This window comes from Lacerta agilis, chromosome 12 (assembly GCF_009819535.1).
Source record: "Lacerta agilis isolate rLacAgi1 chromosome 12, rLacAgi1.pri, whole genome shotgun sequence".
Classification (NCBI taxonomy): Eukaryota; Metazoa; Chordata; class Lepidosauria; order Squamata; family Lacertidae; genus Lacerta; species Lacerta agilis.
Genome location: NC_046323.1, coordinates 39,507,204 through 39,520,642, shown reverse-complemented (window position 1 = coordinate 39,520,642; position 13,439 = coordinate 39,507,204). Strand labels below are relative to the sequence as shown.

General features: G+C 43.4%; 1 protein-coding gene across 1 annotated transcript in view; it reads left to right on the top strand.

The window, feature by feature from the left end:
* The window catches only part of PARD3 (par-3 family cell polarity regulator), a 624,867-nt gene that overhangs the window by 497,951 nt on the left and 113,477 nt on the right, over positions 1-13,439 (top strand). The window contains exon 23 of the mRNA XM_033166263.1: positions 6,174-6,425. Coding sequence (XP_033022154.1) covers positions 6,174-6,425 — 252 coding nt within the window. The remainder of the gene's footprint in view (positions 1-6,173; positions 6,426-13,439) is intronic.

Genomic DNA, 13,439 nt, shown 5'->3' with positions numbered 1-13,439 from the left:
AATAGTTGCGAGGAAAGAACAACAGGATATGCAATATAGCCAAGCAGTCATGACCAAAATGCAGATTCCTTTCTAGGTAAAAATAATGTATACTTTTTAGAGCATCTAGAATACTGTGTGTTCTTTTGGGCAGGTGGTGATGGTAGATTTGTTGGTCTGCCTGCCAAGACTGATAGCTTATAAAACAGAAACAGGGTTTCTCCAATTTGCCCACACCATACTTGCAGGGCTTAGGGCAGGCATAGGCAAACTCGGCCCTCCAGATGTTTTGAGACTACAAGTCCCATCAACCCTAGCTAACAGGACCAGTGGTCAGGGATGATGGGAGTTGCGTATCGAGGACCTCAAGCCACCCCCCTCCCATGACTTGACACAGGAGACATAATTTTGTTTGGGTTTTGGGCATTAATTTAGGCCACAATTTTATTTAAATACAAATTCGGTGAGTGGTTGCGTAGGCATTGGTTCAGACTACTGTCCTACCGGAACAGAGGCTGGCCTAGAACCAGCGATTGGGAGAATGCCGCTGAGGAGAGTTAAGGAGCGGGGGGAAACAACGCTTCCCACTCCCCATGGTCCCGGGGACTTGGGTACCGACAGGATAGCGTCGTTCACTGGGGGCATGTAAATGCCAGGATATGGATCAGACAGAAATCACATGAGGCTCACTTAAAGACGAAACCCTGATTTGGGGGAATGCAAGTCGGGTACACAAGGGAATCGGAATGGGACCCGCCGTGCGACTCAGTGCAGGGTCCTTGCTGGCCCCTCCCCCAAGCCACTGCAGGTAGCTCGCGACCAAATTTAAATTGCTGTGTTCCTGACCACGGGCTGGAAAGCCCCGGGAATCCTGGCAATATTGGGGAGACCCTTCCCACAAGTACGAAACAGCTAATTAATCTGTAAAACCTTCTTGTCAGATTTTAATAGAGATAAACTTACAGGGGTAAGTGCAAGGTAAGGTTTTATTGCTCGTCGAGCCCGTCCCTGCCTGGACAGTGGGCCTGTTGAGCTGCTGCCGAGCCCCCTTCCCCCCCAACGGGGGGGGGGGGCGCCTGCCTGGCAACAAGTAGAGAAAGGTTGTGCACCCAATAGCGAGAGGAATCGTAGAATCAAGTAACTGACAAGGTGAGTGTGGCCCTAGGGGTCATTTAGGCCAGCTTCCATGGGTCGCAACAGGCGAATCCCAACCAATTTAAACCGCGTAAGAACCTGCTTAGCTTAGCAAGCTTGCCAGCACTTATTGCTGCCCCACCAGGAAGTGCTCCCGGCATGGCAAATCGCCCCTTGGGCCGAGGTACCTGGAAGAGGCGCTGACGAAAGGAGAGACTCCCCGGCTCCTATTTGGCCGGCTTTCTGGAATGTCTTTGTGGCGGCGCATCTGCCTGAAGATGCTTGTGCTGGCACTGGCGGACTGACCTCAGCAGGGAACTCAGGCTCAGGATACTGCGTCGAAATACCTGGGAGAGATGGAAGAAAGGAAATGGGTGAGATACCAGCCCCAGCAGCAGGCCCAGGTTGGGGCTAAAAGGGAGGGCTCCCGGCCCAGGTGGGGCCATTCACTGCCCCCCCTCCTAGCTGCCTGCCGAGCAGACGCTCCCCCACCCGCACCGGGGGCTGCGGAGAGGACGGAACCGGGCTCTGCGAAATCGGGAATCAGAAATTAAAGCCCCGGTACCGGGAGCTCCTCTCCCTCCGTGCTGACAGCCAACTTGGCAGGTGAAACCCAGCCGGAGGCGATGGCCCCGTCCGAGGACTGGATTGACGGGCAGAGCATTGAAGGAGACCATCCGCTCTGGCTGAGAGGCGGGCCCAATGCTACTGGATCACCGGCCAACTTGCTACCATGGATTAATGTGGCCCATAGTACAACTAAGATTGGGTGAACAAGTGACTGGGACGGCCCCTTAATAGCCCTCTTTGCTGGGATAGGAAGCAAGCTGCGTAGAAGCCTACTTTGGAGCCATTCTAGCAACAGGTTAAGGAAGAGTTTTTTACCCATGGGCCGTGCGGCTGCTGAATGAAATACAGCAACATCGCAGCTGACATTAGGGATTGGTGGTAATGGGACGGCTCGAAATGTGACAAGGACTGTGAAATTGGGGGGAGCGGGGCTCATTCAATCACACTGTAAACGTGGTATAATAACAATAAACTATTTCTATTTTTATTCTACCTACCCAGCAATAGAGTAATCCCCATAAGGATTGCTAAATAAGCTAGACATCTAATAAGGTAACTATCCTATTAGGGCAAAATATACTTGAAGAAAATAAATTGTTCAGCAAACAGCATAGCTAAAGAGCATGCACAGAGTGCTCAAGTCATAGGAGCACAGATAATCACCGGCTCCACTCTGTCTGCCTCAGAGATGCATCAGCAATAACAGCACAGACATACAGGCAGTCATACCTACACAGAGCTGCTAAGCCTGCAAGGAGACTGATACAATTGTATAAAGAGAATGAGTCACATGTCACAGAGACTCAGCCACTTTCTGTTAACAGTAGGAGGCTTAGGCTTCAATGGTTTGAGTAGGCCGTGTAGGCCTCAATGATTCTGCTCTTAGGGATCTTTGTCATGATGAGGGCCACCCAAAATGAAAAAGAAGCAGCCCAAAGCAGTGCTCACATCGAAAGCTAGGAAAGCACGCTCGCAAAAGCAACAGCTGCAGTATTAAAAGAACCTCACAATGGTGCTCCTGCCCATGGCTAGATTAAAATACAGCCAACAGTGCTGCACACCCCCAAATTAAAGGCAGCCTTCAGGAATACTAGTGAAAGTGATTCCAGCCAATCTAGACATGGCCCTGACTAACCCCACCATTATAAAATGGGAGAAATGGGGGGGGGGACCTTTTGTGCAAGGAAAGCCCCTAATGGGGGCTCTCACTATTGGGAAAGGCAAGGCGAGAGGATTACGCACGGGCAGAGCTCATGGGCACAGGGAGAATCTTCCCAAGGAGCAGGGGGAAGAGCCCAAACAGGCCCCTGGTGTGGCAAAGCCCCCACCAGGGGTGGGGTGGGAAATCAAACAGGAAAAAGCGGCTAAGCGGCTCCCTGCTATTATTAGTATTATTATCTGTTATTACTATTATCAAATATTTGTGAAATGCACACCAAAGCCCTGGGGCTACAGAGTGATTTGCCAACCTCTTAGGCTGCGTAGACACAGACCAGCTGGCAATAACAAAGATGCCCTATGCCAGAAATAAATGTAATTTATCCAACTACAAAAGGACCCCAACAGGCCACCCAAATGGCGGGAGGTGTGTGCGTGGAAAGGCAATCAGGGGGCCTCCTCGTGAGGAAGCGGCATGGGCCTGCAAAAGGGGGATCAGGGACCCCGAGGGGAAGGAAGAGGGGGGAAAGGGGGGGCAGGGTAGGGAAAGGTATTGTCACAAGGGAATTTTTAAAACGAGAGTGGTGGGTCTTAAAGTTAACCAAGGTAAATTAAGAATAAAAGGTACAAGGCCAAAGGTTTTACAAGGGATAAGTAAGGGATAAATAAGGTTAATACAACCGTGTTCACAGCCTGGTGATCTGATCAGAAGCCGAAGCCAAGAGAAGGATCACCCTGCGTGCAGAGGAATATATAGGATGCTAAGCTGTCCATCACAAGTTGCAACATTTACTTTTGCCCAGTAACTCCTCTCTGCCCTATAGCTGCTAAGGCCGGCTACCGGCCCCACCCCCACAGGAAGGGATGTGTCTTGCCAGGTCCCGATCGCAACACGTGCTCTTACTCATGGTAGAACCCAATTTGTAGTCCCAAAACATCGGGGGGGGGGGGAGTTTGCCTATGCCTGGCTTGGGGTGATATAGATCTGAAGTCTTGAAAGGCACACCCATTACAACTCGTCCCTCTCCGTGCCACAGCAGATGAATACCAAATTCATCTTAATACCAAATATCCATTTAAGGATGATTCATTCTAATATGCAATTATTGGAAGTGAGCTGCTCTTATTGCTGTTAAATTTAACAGTGCCGGAAAACCTATCAAATTATCCAACTTGCACTACAGGAGTCCAATACTTTGCAGCTAAAAGCGCTTAAACATCATGTTTACTCTAATTTTTAAAGGCAGCGGCAATTATCTGAATAATCAAAGGGATAGTGAATTCTCTGCATGTGTCTCTGATTTGTAGCGTTAGTCAAGCTGTAACATGCATTTCTAAACTACTTATGCCTCCAGTCATTTTGGTACTGCCTGTGTGCTTTCATACCAATTTTATACTTCCACCCTACCCATAAATGCAGTTGGGGGAATTTTGCATTGCTGCTTCACATGGTAAAGTGCCCAAAGGTTCTGCTGTATCAGCCTAGATCTGTGCTATTTGTTCTTATTGTCTACTCCAGGGGTAACCAACATGCTGCCCTCCTGATATTGTTGAACTCCAAATTCCATAATGGCCAGTGGCTAGGGATGATAGGAAGTATAGTTCAGCGATGTCTGAAGGATGTCAGATTGACTACCCCTGGAGTAGACAATAGGCACCTATAGTGTGTCCTGATAAAATGCATTTTTCCAAATGTACCTGTATGATACACAATATTTGAAAATACGTTCTTTTCAGATTTACACTTTCCATGTGCAGGTGAAAATCTTAGTAATGCACCTAAAAAACCAAAATATGTAGTTTCTAGATGGGAATGGCTAATATTTCTAGCCATAATACTACTGTACTAAACATTATCTAAATTACATTCAAATGTCTATAATACATAATTCACAGAAGAAATGTGGCTGCAATATGTGGAGCTGCTTATTTTCTTATTAATTATAGGTATTACTCAATGAGATATTTTTTACAGTCAATGAATGAATTATATGCTATCCTCACTGAGTCAATGGAAAGTTTTCTATTGATTTAAATAAGGCCAGCTTTTATCCTTCCGAGATATTCTTATGACTTCTTTATAGAAACCATAAAGCGGGATTGCTAAAAAGCATTAAATAGTCTGTGAATAGATGACGGGCAGAGTTAGATTAAATATAAGATTAAACCCTCCACCATATGCTTTTAATGGTAAAGGATACTGAAAGCATTGAGTTGCAATGTGATATCATTATGGTGTGAAATACATCATCATGCAAACACTAATGATTAATAATTACCACATGCAACAGAATCAAAGCACTTGTAGTTTTATGAGGCAAGCTGCAAGCCACATATGGCAGGGTAAGAATTGTTTGAGTGACAGCATTTTACCTGTCTGAACAAAGACATTGGATTCTTATCTCATTATACAAGACATAGCTATTTTTAGCCATCTCACCCCTTGCTTTTTCCTGTAAGACCAATTGCAGTCGTTAACAGTCGTAAACAGGTTTTCCACACCTATCAGCCAATCACCCATTCCCACCACCCTTCTGAGTAATACCCCTCCCCACTCTCTCACTATATATAAGGGTGACTTCTGTTTCAGTGTATCTGAAGAGGTGTGCATGCACACGAAAGCTCATACCAAGAACAAACTTAGTTGGTCTCTAAGGTGCTACTGGAAGGATTTTTTTATTTTGTTTTGACTATGGCAGACCAACACAGCTACCTACCTGTAGCATTTTACCTAATGAGAAAGCAAGTTGCATATCCAGACTAAGGGAGTTCCAATGCTAAAATAAACAGCATAATAAAACTAAAACAATCATCTACAATGGCTATATTCAATTCCACTGTTAGAGGCAGTATCTGAATATCAGTTGCTGTGAATCACTTGTTAGGAGAGTGCTGTTGCATTCAGGTTATCCTTCTAGGCTTTGGTTGGCCACTGTGAGAATAGGATGCTGAGCTAGATGGGTCTTTGGCCTGATCCAGAAGGTTCATCTTATTTTCTTGGGTATAATGAGCCCATGGAGAAGGAGGACAGGAGGAATAACACCCAAACAGGTATTTGGTGCCATCAGTATGGTCACATGGAAATACTGCTGTGCTGCTTGCAGCTTGCAGATCTTGAGTTACGTATGTTATATGTGTTTCCCCACCCACAAGATTTCTAAAGAGTTAGGAAATGTACTCCGGAGTTCAACTCTGGCGAAAGCCCCATGATTCTTAAGTACTGCCCTCTAGCACTTTTGTGATCCCCCCCAATAGGTTTTACTTACCCATGAATATAAGCATTTTTGCACCCAGCTTTCAAATATAATTCTAGCCTTATTTCTCATTTCCAGAATTCAAGCCAAGACTCGAGAGTTTCGCGAGAGACAAGCTCGGGAACGGGATTATGCCGAGATCCAAGAATTAAACAGGACTTTTGGATGCGATGGTGACTCAATGTATGCTGGAATTGCTTCATATAATTCCTCCATAAATAGTGGCACAATGAACAATAGACCACGGAGCCCTAGGGAAGGGCCAACAGTTGAAGCATTATATGCCCAAGTGAAGAAAGCACGCAATTCCAAGTCTTCACCTGCAGACAGGTAGGCACCAGGCTACAGTCAATATTCTGCTTCCAATGTCTGGTTTGTATTTTATTTTATTTTATTATTTTTGGCTGCGGGAGGTGACTGTTCATCAGCTGTAAAGCCAGAACTGCATTTTATTAATGGCTTTTTAAAAGCCTTTGTAGAGAAAAATATTGAATTCACACAAATCAAGTCATAATGGAATGAGCAGTACAATCTTTTCAGATGATCCTAACACAATTCATCATCTCCTGGAAATGCTTTTGGATCCAAATTGCACTGTTTAGTATAATTCAAATTAAAGTCAAACTTGGAACAGCTTCTGGTTCAGTTATTGGCAGTTCTAGTAATAAGCTGTGGTGCTTGTGGGTAGCATTTGACTTTGGTTTTCTGGGCCAGTGCCTGGGAGAATATTTGCTTTTGTTTTGGAAAGAGGGGTGCAAACAGAATTATTTAGGCCACTGTTTCTTGACACCAAGGTGGGTCTCTCTGTCAGGCTTTTGACCGTTTCACACCAATTCCTGCAATAAGCAACACATTTTAATCTTGAAGCTTTAGATCTGAAAACCTACCAATACCCAATTCCTAATTTCCCTCTTGCCCAGTTTAAAAACTCTTGGTTTTTTTGTAATGATTACCATGCTAGAGGTTGCTGCTAAGCTGTTTGTGGACCTTCACTTAATTTGATCTATGATTGGTATGCTAGTAATAACAATTCATACTAAGCTCAAAGTAATAAAGATACTCTTTCATTGTTGTTGCTCATATTCCAAGCTGAACTGTAAGGCTGGGAAACAAATGTTTTTTTCCTGTTCACAGCCACTTCTAGGCAGGTCAGGTTTCACCAAATCCATTCATGTGAAAAGAAGGCAAGCAAGATATAGAAGGTATAAAAACCAAACAAGAGGGTAGAAGTAGAGAGTGGAAGAAAGAAGTGAAGGGAGTCAGGGTAGCTAAAGATTAAGAACTAGTGGTTTAAACCCGTTAAAATAACGGGCGCTAGAACATTTCTGACACAAAACCCAAAGTCCTGAAGTGCAGGGAGCAGGGCAAACCATGCGCTCCCTACACGGCGTTAAGATTCCTGAGGGAGAAATGACAGCGTGTTTCCTTTTATTGTTCCTGTCCTAAACATACTTACTGCACGAAGGTAGAACAGGTTTCCTTCCGGATGTGTGGGGCTCCCAGCCCCTTTCGGAGTGTGGAGCGGTGGGTGGGGAAGCGAGGGGGGTGAGGCGGCGGCAGAGGCGGCGGCATCATCTCCCGGGAGGCTTCCCCCCCCGGCTCTCCTCCTCCTTCTGTCCAGCGGCGAGAGTGGCAGCGTGGCCTCCCTTCTCGGCCGCCCTTCATTCAGCCTCTGGAGTGCCAGCGTTCCATTTCAACCACCGCTTCAACTGCCGCTGCTGCTCCCGGAACGATTGTCTCTCTGCTCCAATCCCTGTGTCCGTGGGGCACGTGCTCAGTAGCGCAAACCCAGAGACACAGGGACTGGATGCAGAGACACTTGCGTTTTATATATATAGATATGCAAGAACTCTGTGGATTTGTCTCAAGTGCATTTTGTTAGCGTTAATATGTAGATTATACAATGGCAATGAGTAGCTCCAGGTTGCAGGACCCTTGCTGGGCAGCTTCCTATATGAATAGGGCCTCTTGAAGTTCACAATAAGGACCAGCTGCTTCTTGGCATACACAATTTTGTATTTCCTATAATGTCCCAGATGTTTCATGTGCCCGGGGCATTGTAGGGGAAACAAAATGGAAGCAGCCATTTGCCCATCATATGTTTATGGCATTTCCCATAATGTTCCAGACCAACGCAACATCAAGGACATTGTGGGGGAAACAAAATGTCCACTGCCAGCAAATTTGCAGCCACCAGAGCTGTGTTTTCTGGTAGTGGGGGTGAGGCAGGCATTAGTACAGTGGGACCTGCTTTGGTGCAGAGGGGCTCTGCAAGCTGCCTGACAATGTAGTGTGGAGATGTTGCTGGGCTTGAGTCAAGGTGTGGTGGAGTCTACAAGCAAGTCGATAGTCAAAAGTCCCTTTTATATTAAGAGTCACATTGAAATCACTGTAAAAAGTTAGTGATAGCAGTGTGAAGCTTTTGTTAAAATTTTGCCAGTTTCCACCCTGATCCTCACAAGTTTATATGCCAATAGATTTAATTCCAATCAAGTAATTTCCTTTGAAACATAACAAAATGTTCACTGGGTAATGTTCAGAGAAATTAAAAATTAGTTATTTACCATTACAAACAAATTGTTGTTGTTTTTTTAACCAAACATTTCTCATTAAGAATTCCCTGCCATTGTTCACCAAGAGTTAATTTCAAGACCAGCTAAAGATTTATCCATGGTCATTGCTACATTAGTTCCTTGTTTTATTCAGACATTATTTGGGAATGCTAAGCTGTACCCCCCCCCCAAAAAAACCAAATGGTTACTTCTTCATTATGAGCATCAGAGAGTCACAGAGAGTGGGGAGGGGTAGACTCTAGATGGAGTTTATAATTGGTTTATTTCCTTCCATTCCTTCTGTTTCCATACCAAACAGTGTCTGGAGAATTATATTCCTGTAGCAAGAGCTTTTAGCCAAGCTAAGAAGAGTGTTGCTGGTGTGTTTTACATCACAGGGAAGAAAGAAAGAAAAAGGCTGATCAATACTGGCTGTGGTTTTTATCATTATTGTTATAATAATTATTTCAGATTGAAATGATGCTGCTAAGTGTGTGTGTGTGTGTGTGTGTGTGTGTGTGTGTGTACAGAGAGAGAGAGAGAAGGGTCAGGGAGAAAAAGAGAATGAGGAGAGAGAGAATATGCTGTGACCCACCATCCAGAGAGAAAACCCCATGAAAAGACAGCTGCTAATGGACATTTACTGGCTGTCGCTGTGCCATCAGTTTCCACCAAGAGTGCATTGTCCTCAAATATAATTGAAATGAAATGGGCACCGTGCTGCTGTAAACCTAAATAGCTTCAAAATAGTAGGCTAGAATCACCCAACTTGCTGCGGACACTTTAATGGAAGCGTAAATACCGTAATCATATGCTTTTTGCATTCGCTTTGCCATTAAAAGGAAAAATATGAAAAAGGAGAGCTATGCTGAACTGGTTCCTGTTCCACTAAAAGTGGCATCAAGTTATGTCATAGGAATATACAGAGTGAAGAATTTTTGGCCAGGAAGGAGTAAGTAGGGAGAATATCCATCTCGCCCTTTGTTTAGTCTATTAAAAAAAAAAACATGAATGTTGAGTTTTAAAAATTGTCACATATGATCCTGATACACTGCTGTCATAGGAAAGCAATAGACCATTTTATTTTGCTGTTGTTTATCTCGTAATATTTACCTCAGTTTAACTTCTGAGAGGCAGTGGATTATTCAGTAATATAATTTAGAAATGCACTGAAAAAGAATAAAAAGACTTGCTCTCGGAGACCTCTATATAAAAATCACCTTCTGAGTCATATTTTACTAGAGCTGTAAAATATTACATAGCAATATCAAGGTAAATATTTTTTTTTTAAACGGAAAAGCAAGATACTAGAATATTATATTAAACTTCATTATTTGTAATGTCAGTCATGTGAATGATCTTTAAAGGCTGAGGTGCCACTGCATATAAATCTAAGCTTTCTGCCAAACCTATAATAGATGGAGAGATACGAGTTATTCCTCAGGATAACACTTTCTGTAAGTGCTGGAAATTTATTTCTTTTTTCTCTTTAATGGAGAGGTTTAGACTTGCTATGAAGTCGTACCTTAGAACTGCTATGGCAAAAGTGAAAGGCCACAATTTTATTACTATTCCCAGCCGCGATGCATTCTGGAGAAAGCCTGTGGATTTATTAACTCCCCCCCCCCTTTTTTTTGCTGTGGTTACTTATAAGTCCCCAAATGGGCAAGCTTGCTTATGTTGAGTTGCACCTCATTCTGCGAATTAGTCCCATTGAGGGCAGTTTTAATGAGACTGCTAGAAAGGGAATGCTTTCACAACATAGTTATGAATAACTGTGTGAGGTTGCTATTTGTTACATGCGCTTCAGGGTCTCGAAAGTCAGTTCAACTGCTGATGGCTTCAAGGACAGCCAGACCTGCTAAACTTTTTCGAGACGGGGGGGGGGGGAGGGGGCTGTTCCCTTTTGTGAAGCAAAAGAAGAGGCCCCTGAGGCAACTCACCGTCTCACCTCCTCAAAACAGCATCAGCATTGCACTCAAACATTGATCTCTAGTAGTGTCCATCAGTAGGGTTATGAAAGGCTTGCCTATCCTAGGCATCCAGCATTGAACACTAAGGAAAATAGCTTGTGAATGAGTGTGCCTACTCAAAGGAACTTTGGGATTTGATACCTTTCATTTCACAAATCCAACCCTGCCAGATACCTAATGTGTTCCCTTTCAACTGACCTCAGAAATTTCAGTATAATAGGCTGGGATCCAAATCATCATGAGATTAGTTTCATGAACCTAAGCGATGGTTAAACTTGTTGTCTTCAAACCTCTCTCACACACAAAACACCCACCCACACCATGGCAAACTACTTTTGAATCTGATAAGTGTTTAAGGCAGCTTATGATTCGCCATTGGGGTTTGCTGTTGAAAGTGTGGGTCGTGTGAGAAAGCAATTTGGGGGGGGGGGGGAAACACTGATGCAGAAACCTTGTGTGGCTAGAGAACATAGGAGCCAACTCCTAGCGGCTGTGGGGGCTTTGGCCAACCACAATAAACTATTTGAGGGGGCCATGCCCCCACAAAGTTGGTGGGCATTCCCATTCAAATGGTTTGTGTGCACTGCATCATGTAATCGATTATGTGGGGTGGAGCTTACCTGGGCTCCCACAATATTTTATTCAGGTTGGCACCCTTGCTAGAGAACAAAAACTCAATAGACTTTCATGTCAGATTGGTGGCCAGCATACAAAGGAAGACACTGCAGGACAAACTGTACCTGTTATATTCTGTAATATATGTTGTCACATCAGCAGAGTTGCCAAATCTTGGAAGTAAAAAAAAAAAATCTGGTATGTGGATTTGTCCTGTGAGCATTTTATAGTAGCAAGCAGAACGGCAAAGGCTTGAGATTTGAAAACCCTGAAAAATGGAAGAAATCAGGGAAAAGGCCATTTTGTCTTGTTCCGAGTATTCCCATCCATTTTTTTTCCAGGTGGCAGGCATGTGTCAACTAGTCTTGCACATTTATGCACTTAGGAGATGTCATTAAGTTAGCAGGTGTTGTGGACTAGCTAACAGTCCTGCAATTAGCTTGCCACTATGAGGCTCTGAGGATGACTCCCAAAACCTGATTCTAGAAACCAAAGCATGAGATCTGACAATCCAAAGGATTTGACAGATGAACACATTCAAACAGCCTGGCCTCAGATATGAAGCTGGACAAGTTAGTTGGTCAAACTTTAAAACTTCCAGCTAATTTCCTTCAACATACCTGTATTCTTATTTGGATAACATGTATCTGATGAGTATTTTTTACTGGTTTTTCTTCAGCTATTGGTGGGTTCCCAGTTGTTAACACAAACCCTTCTGTCTGGATTCAGTGGGAATATGAAAAATAACATTTTCTTGTCACCATAAGGAAGCATATCCTGCTGAGGAGCAGAGAATATTGATATTATAGACAAAGGTGGTCATGAGCATCATCACCAGCACCCGAAAAAATCCCGACAATAACGACTGACTTCTGAATATTGCACTTGATTTATAGACTTTGATTATGCAGTTTTCTATTTTACTGCTGCTTGTAACGTGAACCAACAGGCCCTTCATCTGTTCCCCAAACAGACCAATAAGAATTGTTTGCTCTTCGACAGACTCTGTGTAAAGGAAGCAATTGGTCCCACTAACTTTGGTATTTAGTGGTCTTAGGTTACTACTCTCCCTCCTGCCAACACGGATGCAATAAAAATCCGGTTTTAATATAAATTCATGAGGATTTATGCAGAGCCCCTATTGTGAAGTATATTTGCTGTGACTCTGTTCAGTGTTTGGGTTATGACTTTGAAGGTATAGTGGGAGGATTCATAATGAGTGTTAGACAGATATTCTTGAGTCTTTCTAGCAAGACTAAGAGCTGATATGGCTGCAAAACTAGTTAACTTTGCAGTTACAATGGACAAATAATTGTGGCTTTCTTGCCCCATTTTTTTTTTTTTTTTGCTTCCTTTATCGCCTTAATGAGGTTTGTTTTATAATCAAAGGGCAGCAACTGTTTGTTTATTTTATTTTATTTTTAAAAAAAGAGCCTGGCATGGTTCTTTAAGACATTCTATACATGGGAGAATGTATGGAAAGATAAGAAAGGAATGGGCTTCCCCTAGCAGGTTGCAAAACAGGAAGAGAATGAGAGGCCCACCCAAAAGTTCACCTTATAGATAAAATAATTGAAGGTCACTTAACAATCATTCTTTGTTATGAGCTAGCAATAGCTCAATCCAGTTCTGCAAATGTTTTACTTAAGCACAACAGCTGTCAGTAGCAAGGCAAGAGAGCTTTTTAAAAGTACAATTTACTTTAGGAGTGAGTCAGAACTTGTCACCCTTAATCAGTGTAATGCTACAATTTATATGCAGAAAAGGAATGGTAAGGCATGTTACTGCTAGAAGATGAAAAAGGAAAACTACTTTTGTTTTCCTCAAGTTACAGAATGCCGCTCGTTAATAGGGAAAACCTTCGTAATCACAACAAACCGCAAAACTTGGTCATCTCAAGATATCCGGGGATGCGTTTAAAAGGGTATTTGGGTAGCACAAAATTATTTGCCTTCAGGTCACCTCGGTACTCTAAAAATCTGACATTTTTGAGATAAAAAAACCTTAAAATGTATCTATGCACAGTCTGAGAAAATCTATATTTTGTTTGGTTCATGAAAAAAAGTGGTGTTGGGGAAGGGCTGTCGCTCAGTGGTAAAATGCCTGTTTTGCATGCAAAAAGTCCCACATCCAATCCCTGGCATCTCACGATGGGGCCAGTAAAGAATTAAATCTGAAAATCTGGAGAGCCATTTGCAATCAGT